The 16,365-nt window shown below is 47.4% G+C and overlaps 1 protein-coding gene and 1 long non-coding RNA gene across 5 annotated transcripts in view; one reads left to right on the forward strand and one right to left on the reverse strand.

Annotated features, from left to right (window-relative positions):
* Positions 1-1,754: 1,754 nt before the first annotated feature.
* LOC105473098 (uncharacterized) lies at positions 1,755-3,069 on the forward strand. Its single transcript, XR_982066.2, has 2 exons — positions 1,755-1,896; positions 2,755-3,069. It is a non-coding gene; the product is annotated as an uncharacterized lncRNA (long non-coding RNA).
* Positions 3,070-4,574: 1,505 nt separating this feature from the next.
* The window catches only part of LOC105473097 (EGF like, fibronectin type III and laminin G domains), a 200,475-nt gene continuing 188,684 nt past the window's right edge, over positions 4,575-16,365 (reverse strand). For all 4 annotated transcript variants that reach the window (XM_071098995.1, XM_011726726.3, XM_071098997.1 and 1 more), the window contains 3 exons: positions 10,404-10,487; positions 6,205-6,308; positions 4,575-5,382 (listed from right to left, as the gene is read on the reverse strand). In XM_071098995.1, coding sequence (XP_070955096.1) covers positions 5,228-5,382; positions 6,205-6,308; positions 10,404-10,487 — 343 coding nt within the window. In that variant the 3' untranslated portion in view covers positions 4,575-5,227. The remainder of the gene's footprint in view (positions 5,383-6,204; positions 6,309-10,403; positions 10,488-16,365) is intronic.

The following is a 16,365-nucleotide window of genomic DNA, read 5'->3' on the forward strand; positions in this document are numbered from 1 at the left end:
AGACCTCCTCCCAAGTGCTCAGACATCATGTTCTCTCTCCTGTCTTTCCAGGAAAGGGCAAGTGCTCCTGGGAGCTATGAACTTTCTAGGACAAAGATGCCTCAGCAAGAGCAAACGGGAAGAAGAGGAGCGGCAGGGGAGGCCTTTCCCGGCTGCCCGCCCTGCTCTTTCAGCTCGTGGCTTGGCCGGGGCGAGGCAGGGGCCCAGGGGAACATGCCCCTGGGCAGAAATAGCTTGCAACCACTCCCCAGGGTTATGGAGGTTATTTGTGGAGATGAAAGCAAAGGAGGGAAGGGAAAAGAATTTAACCCACACCCAATTGCCTGTAGAGGGTCCTGAATCCCACCCCGCTGGACTAGCTCTTTAGCTTCTGCTTTCAGATTTGCTCAACCCAGAGTCCCTGCAACAGAAGGGCTTTGAAAGACGGCAGATTCAGGGCAGTGATGAGAAAATGGCATGCGCTGGCAAGCAGACTCTTGGGACCTGACCTTTGTCTGAATCTCGCTCACTTACATGACTATACTGTCCACGACAGCTAACCCAAGGGAGCCCCGGAATGTCCCTCAACAATGCAGGTGTCCCTGGGCAGACTGCACCTGACCAGAGGTCAGGGTAAGGGCAGAAAAGCTCCATGGCACAGCATCGTTGCTGCATCCTCGTGGTGGCACCACGGGCAAGTCACCTGGTCTTTCTGGCCAGCGTCCGTCTTCTTAAGTCAAACAGTCCATGCCCATCTGCTCCGGCCATTATAGGAGGAGGACTGTTATGAAGATCAAATATGTGAACATTCTTTGACTGTGAGGTTGCGGTGCGGTTACTCACAGGGCCTAGCCCAGAAGCCAGCTCATGCTGTTGCATTGGATTAGTCATTTTGCTGGCCCGAACATAGCCACCTGTAAGCTGGAACTTCCTAACGGCAGCCTCTCACTTCCACGGGACCCACCAGCTTAAATGCAGGCAGCCCTGGGACTTCTGGCCTCACAATGGTTGAGGCAGGGCTGCTTACATTTTCCCTTCTCTGTTTAGCGTGTGCCGGATAAGTCCCCAGGTAGGATACCGTCGGACAACCCACATCTCCATGTTGAGAAATAATGTGGGAGTGGGCTAAAGCTGTAAGACCCCTGATTTCGGATTCTAATTTTGATTTCATGCTGGCAGCTCTCTCACCACTGCAGGGAGAAAGTGCTGGAGAATGTCGTCCCGCCTTTGATAAGCTAATCTTACCCCCTTCTCAGCTAAGGGTCTGGGCGGTGGTGGGTGTGTCCGGACTGACCCCCAGCTCCAAGGGCAACTACTGTGTGTTCCTGGACTGGGCAGAAGCTGGAAGAGGCAGGGAGGAGGTGGGAAGCGGCTCACGCCTTGTCCAGGCTCCTCTCCTAAAGTATTGTCTTTCCACTTGGAGCTGGAATTCTCTGCCTTTATTTTCCTGCAGCTGGGCCTCTGCAGGCTGCTCCTGGGTCATTCCCTCCCAGGAAGAAGGGCATTCTGGGGCGGGGGTTGCTGTCGGAGCTCAGAGGGGCTGGGGGCCCCTCCTACTGCCTATTCTTCCTCCTTTGGGAACTCACAGTGCTAAAAACAAGCTTTCTGAGAACCATATTTTTCTGGGTTAAAGGTGAAAAATGCAGCGTTTCCTCCAAGTGGAAAGCCCTGGGCCTGCCAGCTCCAGCTCCGGGCGCTTTTCCGAGCTCCTTCCTCCCACGCAGGGAGGAGGCGGCAGCTCCTGCAGGGCCAGCGGAGGAGGTGGGCAGGGAGGAAGGAGAGGGGGCAGCAGCAGGAAAGCGCCAGTGCCCGTGCCAGCAGGGCAGTCTGTGTGTGGACACCAGCCGGCCTGTTTGTGTTGGAGGGGCCTGGAGACGGGAACGGGACTGTGTCAGGAAATGAAAGACAAATACCAGGGTAGGAGAGCGGGGTGGCCTTCAGGGCGGTGGGCAGGCCGTGGGAGCTGCCTGGGCAGCCGCAGGAGGGGACACAGAAGACACCACAGACCTTCCTGAGAGAAATCCTGAGGTGGGGTCTCCAGGAACATGGAGGGTTATGGAAGTCCATCTTAATAGGAAAAGCAAGGACATCCTCAGCCCACACTTGGTCACCCTTGCTTTGAACATGTGGCAGGTTCCAGGGAATTTTCTCGGATCCTGATTGTGGGAGAAAAGCTTTTCAGGATCCTGTGCCCCACTCTATCCTTCCTTCCTAGGACAGGGACTGCTGTTAGCCTCTGAGCTCCCTGGTGACACCCCAGACCTTTCTCTCCAGCCAAGAGTCTGACCAGCCTTCTCCAACATGCTCTCCCCATAGCGGCTACCCAAAAGCCAGGCACAGATCCCATCTCCCAGCCGGTCGAGTCCCTCCTCCTCAGAACAGCAATGGGGCCAGCTGCCAAGTGTCAGGGAGCAGGTGGAAGGAGGGCAAGGAGAAGAGAGGATACCACAATGTGAGGGGGAGGGCAGGTGCTGCTCGCATCAGACCTGGCCTGGACTGGCTGGGCACCGAGAACATCACGGACCTTGCCCCCAGCCCCAAGGGTTAGAGAAGGTCAGAAAAGAGCTATGGCCAGGGGGTCACGGCATCCCTACTGCGCTCTCTCGTGAATGACACAGGACTTGCTGGGGTGGACCGATTGCATCAGCAGTGATGCTTTCCTACTGCTCCTGAGTCCATGCCCACTGCCAGGCAGCTTGGTAGTTTTCTCATGCTGGAGAAGAGCCCATATGTCACGTGGGTGCTGGCCCATTTCTTCCTCTCTTGAATCCACAGATGACTGGGGTGTGGCAGTGCCAAGCCGAGGCCGCAAAAGGTCTTCCACCTTTAGTCTCGTGCTTGTGCCCTCCCCCATCGTCAGGACAAGGGCATGCTCAGGCCAGCCCATTGGCCCAGGAGGAGGACAAGAAACACACGGAGCAGACACGAGCCACCTCATCAATCTGGCCAAGACTATCCTGAATTAGCAACCCTGACACGTGTGAGCAAGTCCAACCAACACCAGAAGATCCCACCTAGTCAAGCCCAGCCAAGATTGGCAGAGCTGCCAAGCTGACCACTCAAAGTGAGGAATAAACATTCATTGCTGTATGCCATTGCAGTTTTGTGATTTTTGTTATGCAGCATTATTGTGGCCATGACAACAGATACACATAGAGAGAAAACTGGACACCCAGGAGCCCACATGGGATACACTGTCTCTTACCCTGTCCTCTGAGCCCAAGCCTCCCAGGTCACCAGCTTCTCTGGGGTCCCTCCACTCTGCTGCTCTCTCACCTGTCAGATCCCTACTCCCCTGACCCTGTCATCACATCACTCTTCTCCCCTTAGCCTCGTCTGCTTCCCAGCCAGAGGCAGGTGGTTCTACTCCCAGGCCTGCATCCCTGGGACATTGCATTTTTCTCTGGATAACACTTTCATGGAACAACAACTGATCAGCAACAGCTCTTCCAGCTTCAATTCAGCTGAAGATTTTGCTAAGATCACAATGATATTTATGGCTGGAGGGAATCCATCAAAATGGGCCACAAAAGCAACTCCATGACATCTTGGGAAGCACTGGTCCCAACAGTATCAAAGGAAGAGGTGTTGAGGCGAGGGTGTCTGGGAGGTGAAGGACCCGCTTTCTACCACGTGGCCTTTCTCTGGATTGCACTCATGTAAGGTTATGTGTCTAGGAGTGGATGATGATGATGATGACCATGATTCCTCTGGGAGAAAGGATCCTGGCCATCAAAGCTTCCCAAAGACAGGAGATTGGGGCACAAAGTGGACCTCTCTAGTTTATTCATCTTTTATGATTACATTATGTGCTTAAAACTGCCTTGCACAAACCCCAAGTCTTGGCGAATGAATGCTGCACAAACAAAAGTAGAGTCAAGACTGGGACTAATTATAGGCTCTTGCATAAGTTAGATCATATTTCCCCCCTCTCTGGGGGCAGTGTTCATCTCACCTTTCCCTTAGTAAGTCCGTCATGGGGATCTGCCAGTGAACCAGCTGTCTCTGGGGTCAAGTGCATGCATAGTGAAGGGGCACAGCTCATGGTACAGAAGGAAGAAGTACTGTTTCTCTGGTTCTCACCCAGATGCTCAGACCATCCTGACAGCATGTCCCCCGACCCCTGCACAGCCTTAGAGACACTGATTGTATTAGTGTCCGTCAGTATGGACCTGACCTCCTCAAAATCAGTAGCACCTCCATAAGTGAATGAATGAATAAGTTCTAGCTTTGTCCCCTTTATTCAAGTTTACTACAGATATTCCCCCTCTCTTAAAGCAAAAATGACAGTGACCTACCTCGGTAACACATGTTCCTTTTAATCTGCTTATCTTGGAAAGCTTCATATTCATCCCCTTGAGCCATCGACATTTACCAAAAGAGGATGGTCAGCTCCCCAAGTCGCCCACCCAAGTTACCTATCCATTCCACTGACACCACAAATGGCCCAAACAAGTCTCTTTTGGGAGAAATTTTTAGGAAAGGTGTGCAAGAATTCAGGGTCATCCACCCAAACTTCCAAAAGTATACTGTGTGGACAGTCTGCAGCTATAAAAATATACACATACAAAAGTACAGCTACAAAATCATGGGGCTCAGCTCCTTAACTCTGCATTATAAAAAGTAGGAATTTCACATTCGAGGTAAGCTCTGGGGAAGGGGGCCGCATTATGATTATGATTCTGTGTTTGGTCTCCTTCCATCTTTATTTTCATGGACTAGTCAGAACACAGTGAGCCAGCCAGTGAGGAGTGGAAGGGGTTAATCCGAACAATCCATGGGTCAAGGTGGGAAATGTGAAGTTCAAGGGCACACAGTCATTCTGCTGTCAGGAAGAGTGTCATGAGTCAGGGAAGGAGAGAAGTATTTTAATACTGCCCTGGGGGTTTCTTTCTCTCTCTCTCTCTTTAATGTACCATGAATCACAACACAGTCATTGAGCTATAGCAGACAGGCTCTGGAATTTGCATTGATGTGTGATCTCTGGCAGCCGCTACATATTCAATGGACAAGGTCCGATGCTTCCTACACAGGGAATTCTGCTGGGTCAGCTCGCGGAGTGTCAGCAGGAAAGGCCACCCAGGGATGCCTGTCTTGGTTCTCAGTTTCTCATCAGTGTGTACTTTCTTTTTGGTGAAAGGACACACACCTGGTCCCTGGGCCTCTGCATATAGCATCAGGCAGGATCTCAGGGCCCCTGGGATTCTCAGAATAGAAGGCTCTGTCCCTTGGGCAAGGCCAGCTGGTGTTACTTGGCTCCGCAAGTGTTGATGTTTTTCCCATCCGCAGCATCTTCCACGAGGGCAATGTGGTAATCGGTAGACAGGGTGAAGTGAGAGATACAGCCCACAAGCCCTCTCATATATTGCCTGTTAGTGTGCAGAGCAATTTCCTTCATTCCACCTGCCAGGAAGCAAGAGGGAGATGAGGTGAGCCAAAGGGCAGGTGTCAGCAGGGCAAGGTCGGGGTTCCGCTTTGGGGCACTTGAATGTCTGCTAATCAAGGAATCCCTTGATTCATAGGATACATGAGGGCTGTGGGCCCCTTGAGCTGCTCGGTACCTCATTTCTCACTATTTTATAATTATCCTTGAAGGAACAGATTGACTTGGATCAGTTTGGTACACAATCAAAAGCTATAAATTCATTCCTCTTGTGTGATTTCTGGCCCAACTGACCACTTTGAGACCAAATAGTGTCTAGTAAATTTTGAAGTGTGGTATACTGTCAACAGAATGCAACGTGTAGTTAGAAACGATGTCATCTTAAACCAAAAGAAATGCACTAATGTTGAATGCTTTCAATAGAAAATATCATATAGATAAAAATAGCTTTTCATTTTTATGCATCTGCACTAGTGAATTAATTCTAATAAGCCATTTACAGAAATACTAGTCATTCTATTCTGCAAGGGGAAAGAAAGACAGGTCCTGTTTTGTCAGAGAGAATTCATGGAGCTATATTTAGCAGATTCCTGTTTTATAAACAAGAAAAAGCCTGGTTTTCCTGGTGGATCTGTCCAAAGCATAAAAGCATCGAAGGGAGCCCTTCCTGCCCCCTCAGCCATGAGTCAGCTGTTCAGAAAATGAAAGAACGGAATATCTGGAGGGCTTCCTGATTTTCAGGTATTTGATCCAGCCAAGCGTGCAGCCTCGGCACAGCAAATGGAAGACTAATAAGAAAAGCACTGGCCTAAGTTAGCTTTGGTCGAGGGTCGATCGCTTACCCACATACAGAGCTCCATTGATGTTAAGCTGCCGCATCATGCCTGGGGATTTGCCCGTTCTGGCTCCATAGTCATCCACGGTTATCTTTCCTGACTGGCCATCCCTGCAAAACACCGAAACAAAAAAGAACAAAAAGCCTGGCATTTTTGGAGTTCGTTCAATCATTCATTCATTTCAATATAAATGTATTAAAGGGACCCGCTATGTGCCAGGCACTGTGCTAAATGATGGGGCTGCAGAAATCAAAGCAAAAGGCAAATTTGTGGCCCTTGGCATTCTGCGGTCTACTGAGGAAGACAAAAAGTCAAACTGTGAATGACAACACAGTGCCAGCACTCCGCCACAAAGACCACAGGGTGCTGTGGAATTCCACCAGAGGAGCGGCACCTAACTTAGACTAGGGAGAGGACAGTTATTAGACAGATGGTCAGAAAAAGCTGCCCACAGGAGATTCTGGCCAAAATGAGTCTTGTAGCCCGGGTAGGTTAAGTCAAGTGAAGGAGAAGGTTATGCAAACAGAGGAAGCAACAACAGCAAAGAGAAAGAGCAGGGGTTAGCGCAGATGGAACTCACAAAACACTGGGGCTGGGAAAGATGAAGCCCCAAGCAAATGGTCAACCGCTCGTAAGGAGTTGAGAATTTATCCTGAAGGTGACAGCAGGCCAGAGAAAACCTTTCAGGTGAAGCGCAGGGGAGGAGAGCTGGTGGCGAGGCATGGGAAGCCATAGGGAGCTGGGATTCTAAGTACAATGAGAAGCCAACAAGCAGTTTTTGTAGGTAGAGGATCATTCTATGGGAAGACTGGCTCGGAAGTTTCTAAAGGACCCACAGAGCCCTAAAGTGACTCTGAAGACAGGAAAAGGGAGGTGTTCATTGGTGGCAAGGGCTTTGCAGTTTTCAAAGCTGTTTTTCAAACCTATCCAGCGCCATGAGTCTTCTTCGAGCAAATACATTTGCTTCTATAGCACTGGGGGGTGGACTCACTCAGGCCTCACTTCTTGATAGCACCTTCTCTAGAGCTTTAGAGAACTTTCTGTTGTTCTGTCCCCGTCTTTGAGACCACAAACGTGCTTTCTTAGAATCCTGTATCTGAATGCTGTGACAGGCAGTACCCGCAACAGCTTGCCTTGCTTGCCCTGCCTTTTAAAAGAAATTACTCTAAAATATTCCATTTTTTAATACTTACTCTAGTTCATAAAGTCTAATAATTTTTCATTTTTTATATCTAAAATGAAGATATACCTTATAATCAATGGCATCTTAGATTTGAAAAAATGTGGCATCACCTTCTAACATAATAACATGCTTCTTTATCATGTTTATTATGTATTGTCTGTTGCTTACCATTAGAATGCAAGAACATGAGGCAAGGATGTTAATTTTCTTCAGTGAGGTGTCTCCTATGTCTGGAATAATATAAGGCTCATCCCAGAAGATGAATGAACAAGGGAATCTGTGGAGCTTTAGCGTCCTCACCTGAGATGGGAATAGCTATGCCCATCCCCCAAGATTATTGTGGAGATCAGATGTTATGTGCACAAAGCACAGGGCATGATACCTAATACATATCTTGCTCTATAAAGACTCGTAGAGGAATGTGTTGCTATTGTTTTCAATATCATTATCATATCATCATTTTTATCCGTAAAATGAAGATTATAAAACCTAAGTTGCTGTGAATATTAACTGAGACAAAGTATGAAAAGTACCTGGCACCTGGAGATGTTTAATAAACTGGAATTTATTTTCTCTTTTCTGCTGGGATTAATGCCTGCAAGACCAGGATTCCCCAGAGCAAGACAGAGTCCAAAGCAAGGACCCCTGGGCAATCTCCTTTTCACTGACACTTCTATCTCTAACCCTGGAGCCTGCCACAGAGAATTAAGGCATCCAGTCAATCCTTCTTACCATAATTGATATCCATGGCCTTAACCCAGTTCCCCCTGATATCTGTTGTATCCTCCCTTCTAGGCCTGTCTGTTCACAACTCTCAGCATCTGCTGGAATCCTCCCATTCATCCAGTTCTGGGCTTAACTCCTTCTGTTCAGCCTCATTGCCACTAAGACCCACCAGGAGACGTATCCATCATGCCAATAGGAAAAGCCAAGTCTGCTGAGTCATCTGCATGGTGCCCAGCTTGACAAACTGACATGTGAAATTCTTCCACTGCTTTATCCCTCCCAAACATCTGAAATCCTAGCTTTGGGTGGGTTTCATCATGGGGTGGGAAGGAAAGCGCTTTGAGCTGGGATTCTAATCTTGGCTTTTCCCACAAACAGTTGTACAGTCTAGGGGAAGATCATTTAACATCAGTTTCCTTAGATGTCTAGGAAGTGCCTGGTATCCTCACCAGTGTGTCATCTTAATATACATAATCAAACCCCAACAACAACTGTGAAGGTTTAAAAATTATTCCACAATGTGTGAATAACCAATGGTCTCCACCCAAGGAAAGTGGGAGAAGGGTGCTGTTTCCTGATGTTCCCAGGGTGGGGATTTGTAGGGATCAAGTGTAGTTAGAGGTAAAGAGCTCAAGCATTTCATAGTCCTTTAGATGTTTCCAGCCAAGCCCCTTTAAAGATGGGTAAGAGGGAGAAATGAAGAAGTTAGAAGCCATAGAGTTCGGAGTGTTTTGGAGTTAATTTTTGACTTGTAGTCTAGAAACTATTTGAAATCCAAGCATGTGGATATTCATGATGGGAAAACATTTCTTTTTTCAGAAAGTTAGAGTTGGGACTTCATCAAAATCACCCTCTGTCTCAAGGGCTTTCTAGGCCACCTGGGAAGCTGAGAGGCACAGATTTGCCTCTGTATCCCCATTTCCTCTAGGGTTTCAAAGGCAGGCCCAGCAGCCAGGGGTTGGGGGCCCAGCGAAGCTCTCCCCATCGCAGCCTACATGGGAGCTGAGTAGGAAAGTAGCCATGGTAGGCACCATGTTTCCCAGGCCTCACTCATGACTTTACCCACTGGCTGCCCCAGAAACGGTTATGATAAATTCTCAGGGAACCCCAACCAGAGCCTCGATTCAGCTTTTCTTCTCCTGGGACCTTCATGTAACATGTGGGATTGACATTTCTAAGTTTCAGCCTGCTATTTGGTTTCTGAAAATATGTTGTTAGAAATATGGACAAGGGTATTAATAGTAAAACTATTATACAAAGAAGAGCAAAGGAATGATTCATCCAAAGTTAATCAGAAGTCAGGGTGGTGATTACCTCTGTGATGGGGAAATAAGTAATCGGTGCTGGGTGAAATACTGTCAGCTTCTAAGGTTTAGGTAATGTTATAAAAAAAAAAAGTGGCTGGGTGCAGTGTCTCATGCCTATAATCCCAACACTTTGGGAGGTCAAGGCGGGAGAATCACTTGAGCCCAGGAGGTTGAGACCAGCCCTGGCAACATAGCAAGGCAGATAGTGCACACCTGTGGTCCCAGCTACTCAAGAGGCTGAGGTGGGAGGACTGCCTGAGCCTGGGAGTGCAAGCGAGGCTGCACTGAGCCATGATGACACCACCGTACTCCAGCCTAGGTGAAAGAGCGAGACCCTGCCTCAAAACAAATGAAACAAACAAACAAAAAAAGCCAGAGGGATGGGGGAGGATTGCCTGTACAATGAGATTTGAAAGTCTTTTTTTTTTTTTTTTTGAGATAGGATCTCACTCTGTCACCCAAGCTGGAGTGCAATGGCATGATCCTGCTACCTCCACCACCCAGGCTTAAGCAGTCCTCCCACCTCAGCCTCCATGTGCCACCACACCCAGCCAGTTTCTGTATTTTGTAAAGACGGGGTTTTGCCATGTAACTCAGGCTGGTTTCAAACTCCTAAGCTCAGGCAATCCACCCACCTCAGCCTCCCAAAGTGCTGGGATTCCAGTTGTAAGCCACCATGCCCAGCCCAAACATTCTTTAAAGTCCACATACCCTGAACTCTCAAGGCTCCTCCAGTTCAGCCATCAAAAGGTTTCTTCTCCAGAAGGTTACTGCTTAGCGAAGGTTTGGGGGTTTAGTTTCCCTGGCCTGTTAGTGTCAGTGTAGGGCACAGCGGGAGTTCATAGAAAATTCCCTGAATGCCCTGGATCAGGGGTACTAGGATGCCAGGCAAAGTTGGGGAACAGGACAGTGGGACTACAAGGGAACTGGATACCGCATCCCTCCACTGCTCAGCTCTGGCTCTGGCTCATGCTGCAGGAGAGACTCACCTAACAGCCTTAACTCGGTGCCACCGACCATCGTTGAAGGAGCCATTCACCATGATGGATGCCACACCACTGCCCAGGTTATAGCTAAGGCATTGGAGAAGAAGAAGAGAACAGAATAAAACACTGAGGCACAGGCAGACACGGTTCATAGATGATTCTCAGGGCAAAAGTTCTTTGCAACTCAGAGTGCAGTTTTCTTAACAGAAAACAAGAGTATTATAAAAGTTGGTGGGTTTCCAGGCTGGTTCATGTAATTAAAAATTATCAGACTTTTAAATTATGGTAAAATATACATAACGTAACCATGGCCATTGTAACCATTTTTAAGCATACAGTGCTGTAGCATTAAGTACATATTCATATTGTTGGGCTGGCAATCTCCAAAACTCATCTTACAAAACAAAAGCATTGCATTAAACAATAACCCCTCTTTCTTCCCTCCCCTCAGCCCCTGACAACCAGCCTTCTACTTTCTGATTCTATGGATTTGATTCTTCTTCATACCTCATATGAGGGGCATCATAGAGTATTTGTCTTTTTGGGACTGTGTGACTGGCTTACTTCATTTAGCATAATGTTATCAAGATTGTTTTTTAATGCCCTCATGTAAGGCAACATCAGTACTAGAGTATCAGGAATAACAAGAAGGGCTTTATCATGTGTAACGTTTTACACTGTGTTACGATGATGGTCTGCCCCCTCCCTCCACCCGCCAAATTCATGTCTACCCAGAGCCTCAGAATGTGACCTTATTTGAAAATAGGGTCTTTGCAGATTCATTAGTTAAGATGAAGTCATACTGGCTTAGGGCAGCCATGGATCCAATATGACCGGTATCTTTATGAGAAGAGATTTGGACATGGAGCCAGAGACACACAGAGACAGGGAACACCATGGGAAGATGGAGGCAGGGACTGCAGTGGGGCATCTCCAAGCCAAGGAATGCCAAGGGCTGCCAGCCATCACCAGAACCTGGGGGACAGGCATGGAGCCGATTCTCCCTGAGACCCGCTAGAAGAAGCGAACCCTAGCACTGCATGATGGATTTCTAGCCTTCAGAACAGCGAGAGAGCCCATTTCTATTGTTTTAAGTCACCTAATTTATGGTCATTACCAGAGCCCTAAGAAATGAATACATCTGTTTTCACTTTTTGTTTTTTTTAAACTGAACATTGAAGAGTAGGATGAGCCCCAGAGAGATTAAGGGAATTTGCCTAAAATCACAAACCTAATGTAGAATTTGAACTTGGTGTATCCTCTGTCCTCATCCCATTTAACTCTGCTATCAGGTTTCTCTAGTGGCTTCCTATTTTCTATTTCAGTTCCCAGACACCCTGGTACCGTAAGGGTTTCAGAAAACATGAACATGTCATTACCAGAGAGAAATATCTCCCTTAATCCAGTGTTCATTCAATTATTCTAATTAAATTTAATTAGACAAATATTTAGTGAGTGACTACTCTAGCCTGGGCACTGGGCCAACTGCCCAGACTTTCCCTGGATAATACAACAAAGCCTAGGCCACCAAGCTTTTGAAGGGAAGTATGTTCCACCTGGGATACTCCCTTCTCATTTTGTAAGAGGACATATCTCTCCTTCACCTCATTGCCCAAGATAGAGGGATGTCGAGAGAAAACCCGGATGAGTTACCAGGCACTCGCATGTACTCATTCTGAGAAAACAGCAAGAATAGGAAGTGCTTGGCTTTCTGCAGAGAAAGCACCATATGTCATTCCTTTGATAATGGAGGCTCAAAGAACTCACCCAGCCCATTGACATTTAACCAAGAATAGGACTTGGGGTGACTCGACAAACACTGGGACAAAGCTGCCACTCTGACCCTGAAAAGTCCACTGTTTTCTAATGAATTTTCCCACATCAAGTAACTCCTTGTATAAAGCAGTCTGGTGGCAGAATTTTGAGATTTCATGATTTCGTGGCTAAATACTTCTTGAATGAATAGGAAGTAGGGCGAGTTGCTGGTGGGCAGAAACTATCTATGGCCATTCTGAGAGGCGGCATGGGGTGACAGAAAGAGCATGGACACTCACATTCAATGGACATGGCTTGATCCCCAGACTCGCTAGCTAACAGCTCTGTGACCTTGGGCAACTTGTTTCATTTCTCTGAGCCTAAATATTCTCATCTGTCAAACAGGGATAATAATTCCTTCCCTGAAGAATCCTAGGGAATGCTAAGTAACATGACATATGTAGGAAGCACTGCACATCATAGGAGCCAAACGAATAATCCTGCCACTCCAAACAGAGGCAGCACTTAGTGCAGCTTGGATATAGGGTTGACAATGCACCCCAAGGAACTGGTAGGAAGGAGAAAGTTGCCACCAAGGCTTGAATGTGTCACATCTCTCCTAGAAGACTAGCCACGTGGGAAAGTAAGCCAACAAGCTGTCAATGTGTAACCAAAGCAGTCCGGAACACCCAGATCTCAGAATCAAGGTGACCTGGCTGTGTAAGGGCAGGGAGGCTGGATTGCAACATGATTGTGGTGCAGTGAATGAAAATCTTTTCAGTTGTCTAAGAGCCCATCTAGACAAATGGTGCATGCGCTTCCTTCTGTTCTCCAACCCGACAACTCTCCTGTTCAGGCCAAGAGCCAGAATGTGCTCTAGGGAGTCAACCGTGAATCTGGCAGATGGGAATCCAGCCATCACTGCGGGAGGGGTCAACTCAGTTGGCTTCTCCATGGCCTGGTTCCCCAACCCCCCAATTCCATCTGACTTCAGACCCTCCAAAGAACCTCCCACTTCTCCTGACATGCTGATACTCACCCTGGAAAAGCTCCCTCATGTATATAATCATAAATGACCAACAATAGTGGTTACCTTCACTGGGAGAAGAATGAGGGAGCATTTTTGGGTGGTGGACATGTTCTATGTCTTGTTCTGAGTGATAGTGAATCAGCGTTTACCTATTCTAAATGTGTCAAGCTCTACACTGAACAAGCATGCATGGCAGGAAGGCATGCCTCAGTATAAAAATGTAGAGACAGATATAAGAATGTTTATGTCTAACTTCTCTACCCATGTCTTGGGAACCTGGCTGCCATGATGGATTATTCTGAGACGCTCAGCTTGGTGTGCACTAGAGGCTGTGAGCCAGAGCACCAAGGTGGGCCACTCGGAAATACCTTCAGGTGAGGCCTTTTGGAAACCACTCGGCCACCTTCCTGTTTTCCTGTGGTGACACTTTTAATCATGTCCCCTTTAAACTGTAGCACAAAGCACTTTACTAATGTCAAGTCTCTTCCCTCTCTTCACTGCATGAAGATGTGATGAGGTGAAACTAAGTGGGCAATGTTCAGTGTGAACGGTCAAGCAATGTTCACAAACCCCGCCGGTGGTAGGTTTTATGCCCCACGTACAATCACAAAACAAAATGAAACAAAACAAAAACAAAACAGAAAACAGAAAAATACACTCATTTTCACCGAGCACTTTGATTTCCTTTTTTTCTGCTAAATCTTGCACCAAAACTATAAATATATATACATACATACATTTTTAGAATCCCATCGCTTTTCCCTATTCTCTGGCAGAAAGGCTTTGAGCACTAAATTAGCCAAAGAACCAGCATTTAGGTGAAGAAAGTCATGAAAGTTGAGACTGTATTTTATTATCTTAGGATTCCTCTTCATCTGCTTTCAGCCTGGATCAAACACTGAAACCTCAAGAACAATTTGTCTGCTCTGTAGAAAGATTCACTCTCCAGACTGCACAGATCTGTGCTCCTCAGGGGCAGGGCCCATGACTTATTAAAAATAACAGTAACAATAATAAAAATAAGAACTACGTTTTAATAATAACTACATGTTCTCTCTCTGAGGTAAAGGCTTCTAAGACTCAGAAAATGCTTGAGCAAGGATCATAACTTTTCTTATCATTAATTAGCTATGTACGAAGCACTGCACATCATAGGAGCCAAACGAATAATCCCACCACTCCTAACAGAGGCAGCACTTAGTGCAGCTTGGATACAGGATTGACAATGCACCCCAAGGAACTGGTAGGAAGGAGAAAGTTGCCCCGCATTGAACCCCTTACATGAATTCATTCATTTAATCTTTACAGCGAACCCTGTCGTTTTGCAAGGAGGGGACAGAGGCTGAGATTTGGGTAACTTGCATGAGCCCACATAGGGGATCAGGCATGTGTAATTCCAAAGCCACTTCAGACCCTGTTTCACAGGGTATGGGTCCTGGAACCACCCGGGTGCTTGTTTCTAATCAGACCGCGGTGCCCACCACACCTATTGCATCAGAATCTCAGGGGGCAAGCCTGGGAATCTACCTTTGAAACCAGCTCCCCAGTGATTCACTGTATGCTGACATCTTCAAACTACTGGCCTACACTGGAATTCCTCTCTGTGCCCAGCCCGCTGGGACGCTTCCCTACGTCAGCATCGGGGGCATTGATGCGGTGGGATAATAGCCCAGATGGAGGACGAACAGAGCGGCAGCGATGGGGTGGCTCCAGGACCAGAGCAGGCACAGAAGTCAGCCTCAGCCTGGGCTCAGCAGTGTATCTTACACAGATCACAATCAGAACTCCAGGATCAGAAGAAAAACAGAGGACCAATTTTCAGAATCCTGAGAAAGAAATGGTAACAAGAAATATGTCCAGGATACAGTAGAGCTGTTTGAAGGATGCTAAGCAGGTGGGAGAGGGGACGGGGCTCTCCAGGGCTTGGCGTGGGAGCTGGTGGGAGCTGTTTCCCTGCTGGGGTAGAGTGGGTGGTGAATAGGTTCAGCAGGCAGTTTAGGGGGAAGTGGGACCATCCCACCCACAGCTAAGCTACTGTTTCAGTTCTCTTTTCTGGGCACAATCAAGTACTTGAGGCCTTGATGAGGTTAACCACAGGAAAACCACAAGAAAATGGCTTCAAGGCAGCCAGCCTGAAATAGGGTGTGAAGAACTCTGTGTTCAACCTCTGGGCCAGCAATGGGTGGGAGGCTATGGAGGACAGGAAGGCGGAGATGGTGAGAAGCTGTCTCTCACCTGCCAGCTTCCAGCCTCAACTACACACGACTCTCCAAAGTCCCCAACAATCATAGGACTGAGTCACTTAGCATGCTCTCCTATTTAGGATATAGCATGACACTGGACAAGTGACATTTCCTCTCAAAATGCCTTTTATTCAAATGGAAAGATTTTTGTTATCCTGCTTGGGCTGTCAGTAATCTTAGCACACGACCAACAGAAGCCCCAGAATTAAGTCTTCAACTTCTCCCTTGTTTAGTGAGCCTTCCTTTGTCTATTTCAATTCAATTACTTTCATATCATTTAGCGGCCACTCGAGCTAGTCATCAGAGGGTGAATTAAGAAGTACAAGCCTGAGAAATGCCTCCCCCATGGAGCTCAAAGCTTTGAGGGTATCAGAATTGTCTGGGGAAACAGTTACCACACAGATTGCTGGACCCCACCCCTAGAATGTTTCTGGTTCAGTAGATCAGGGTGAAGCCTGAGAATGTGGATTTCTAACAAGTTCCCAGGTGATGCTGAGGCTGCTGGTCTGGAGACCACACTTGGAAAGCCACTGTCTAGAGGAGCGATTTCTAACCTCGTGTGAGGATATGCCATGACAATCTCTAGAGAAGTGTTTTCATGTTACAGGAGACAGACCCTACCCCTTGGAAGCTCAGCTTTCACCCAGTCTGGTAAGAAGGGTAGGGAGAAATCATTCAGGTAATTCTTTAACTACTTCATAGCTATGTATTTGACACATTTGAAAACTGTCTAAATTCACTTAAAAGAGGGAAGAACTTCTGGCACCGCCTTATCGGTAACACCCAAGAAGCATTTACAAAACTCTCATGTTGGCTGGATCCACTGAGACACGAATCTGTGCTTTGTTCCTCCAGCAGCAGGAGACTTGAAAGCGGGGATTCTCCTTCCCACAGCTACACAGCTAACAGGGAGCCGAGTCAGAATTTAAAGTCAGGG

The sequence above is a fragment of the Macaca nemestrina genome, chromosome 6 (genome assembly GCF_043159975.1).
Source record: "Macaca nemestrina isolate mMacNem1 chromosome 6, mMacNem.hap1, whole genome shotgun sequence".
NCBI classification, from domain to species: Eukaryota; Metazoa; Chordata; class Mammalia; order Primates; family Cercopithecidae; genus Macaca; species Macaca nemestrina.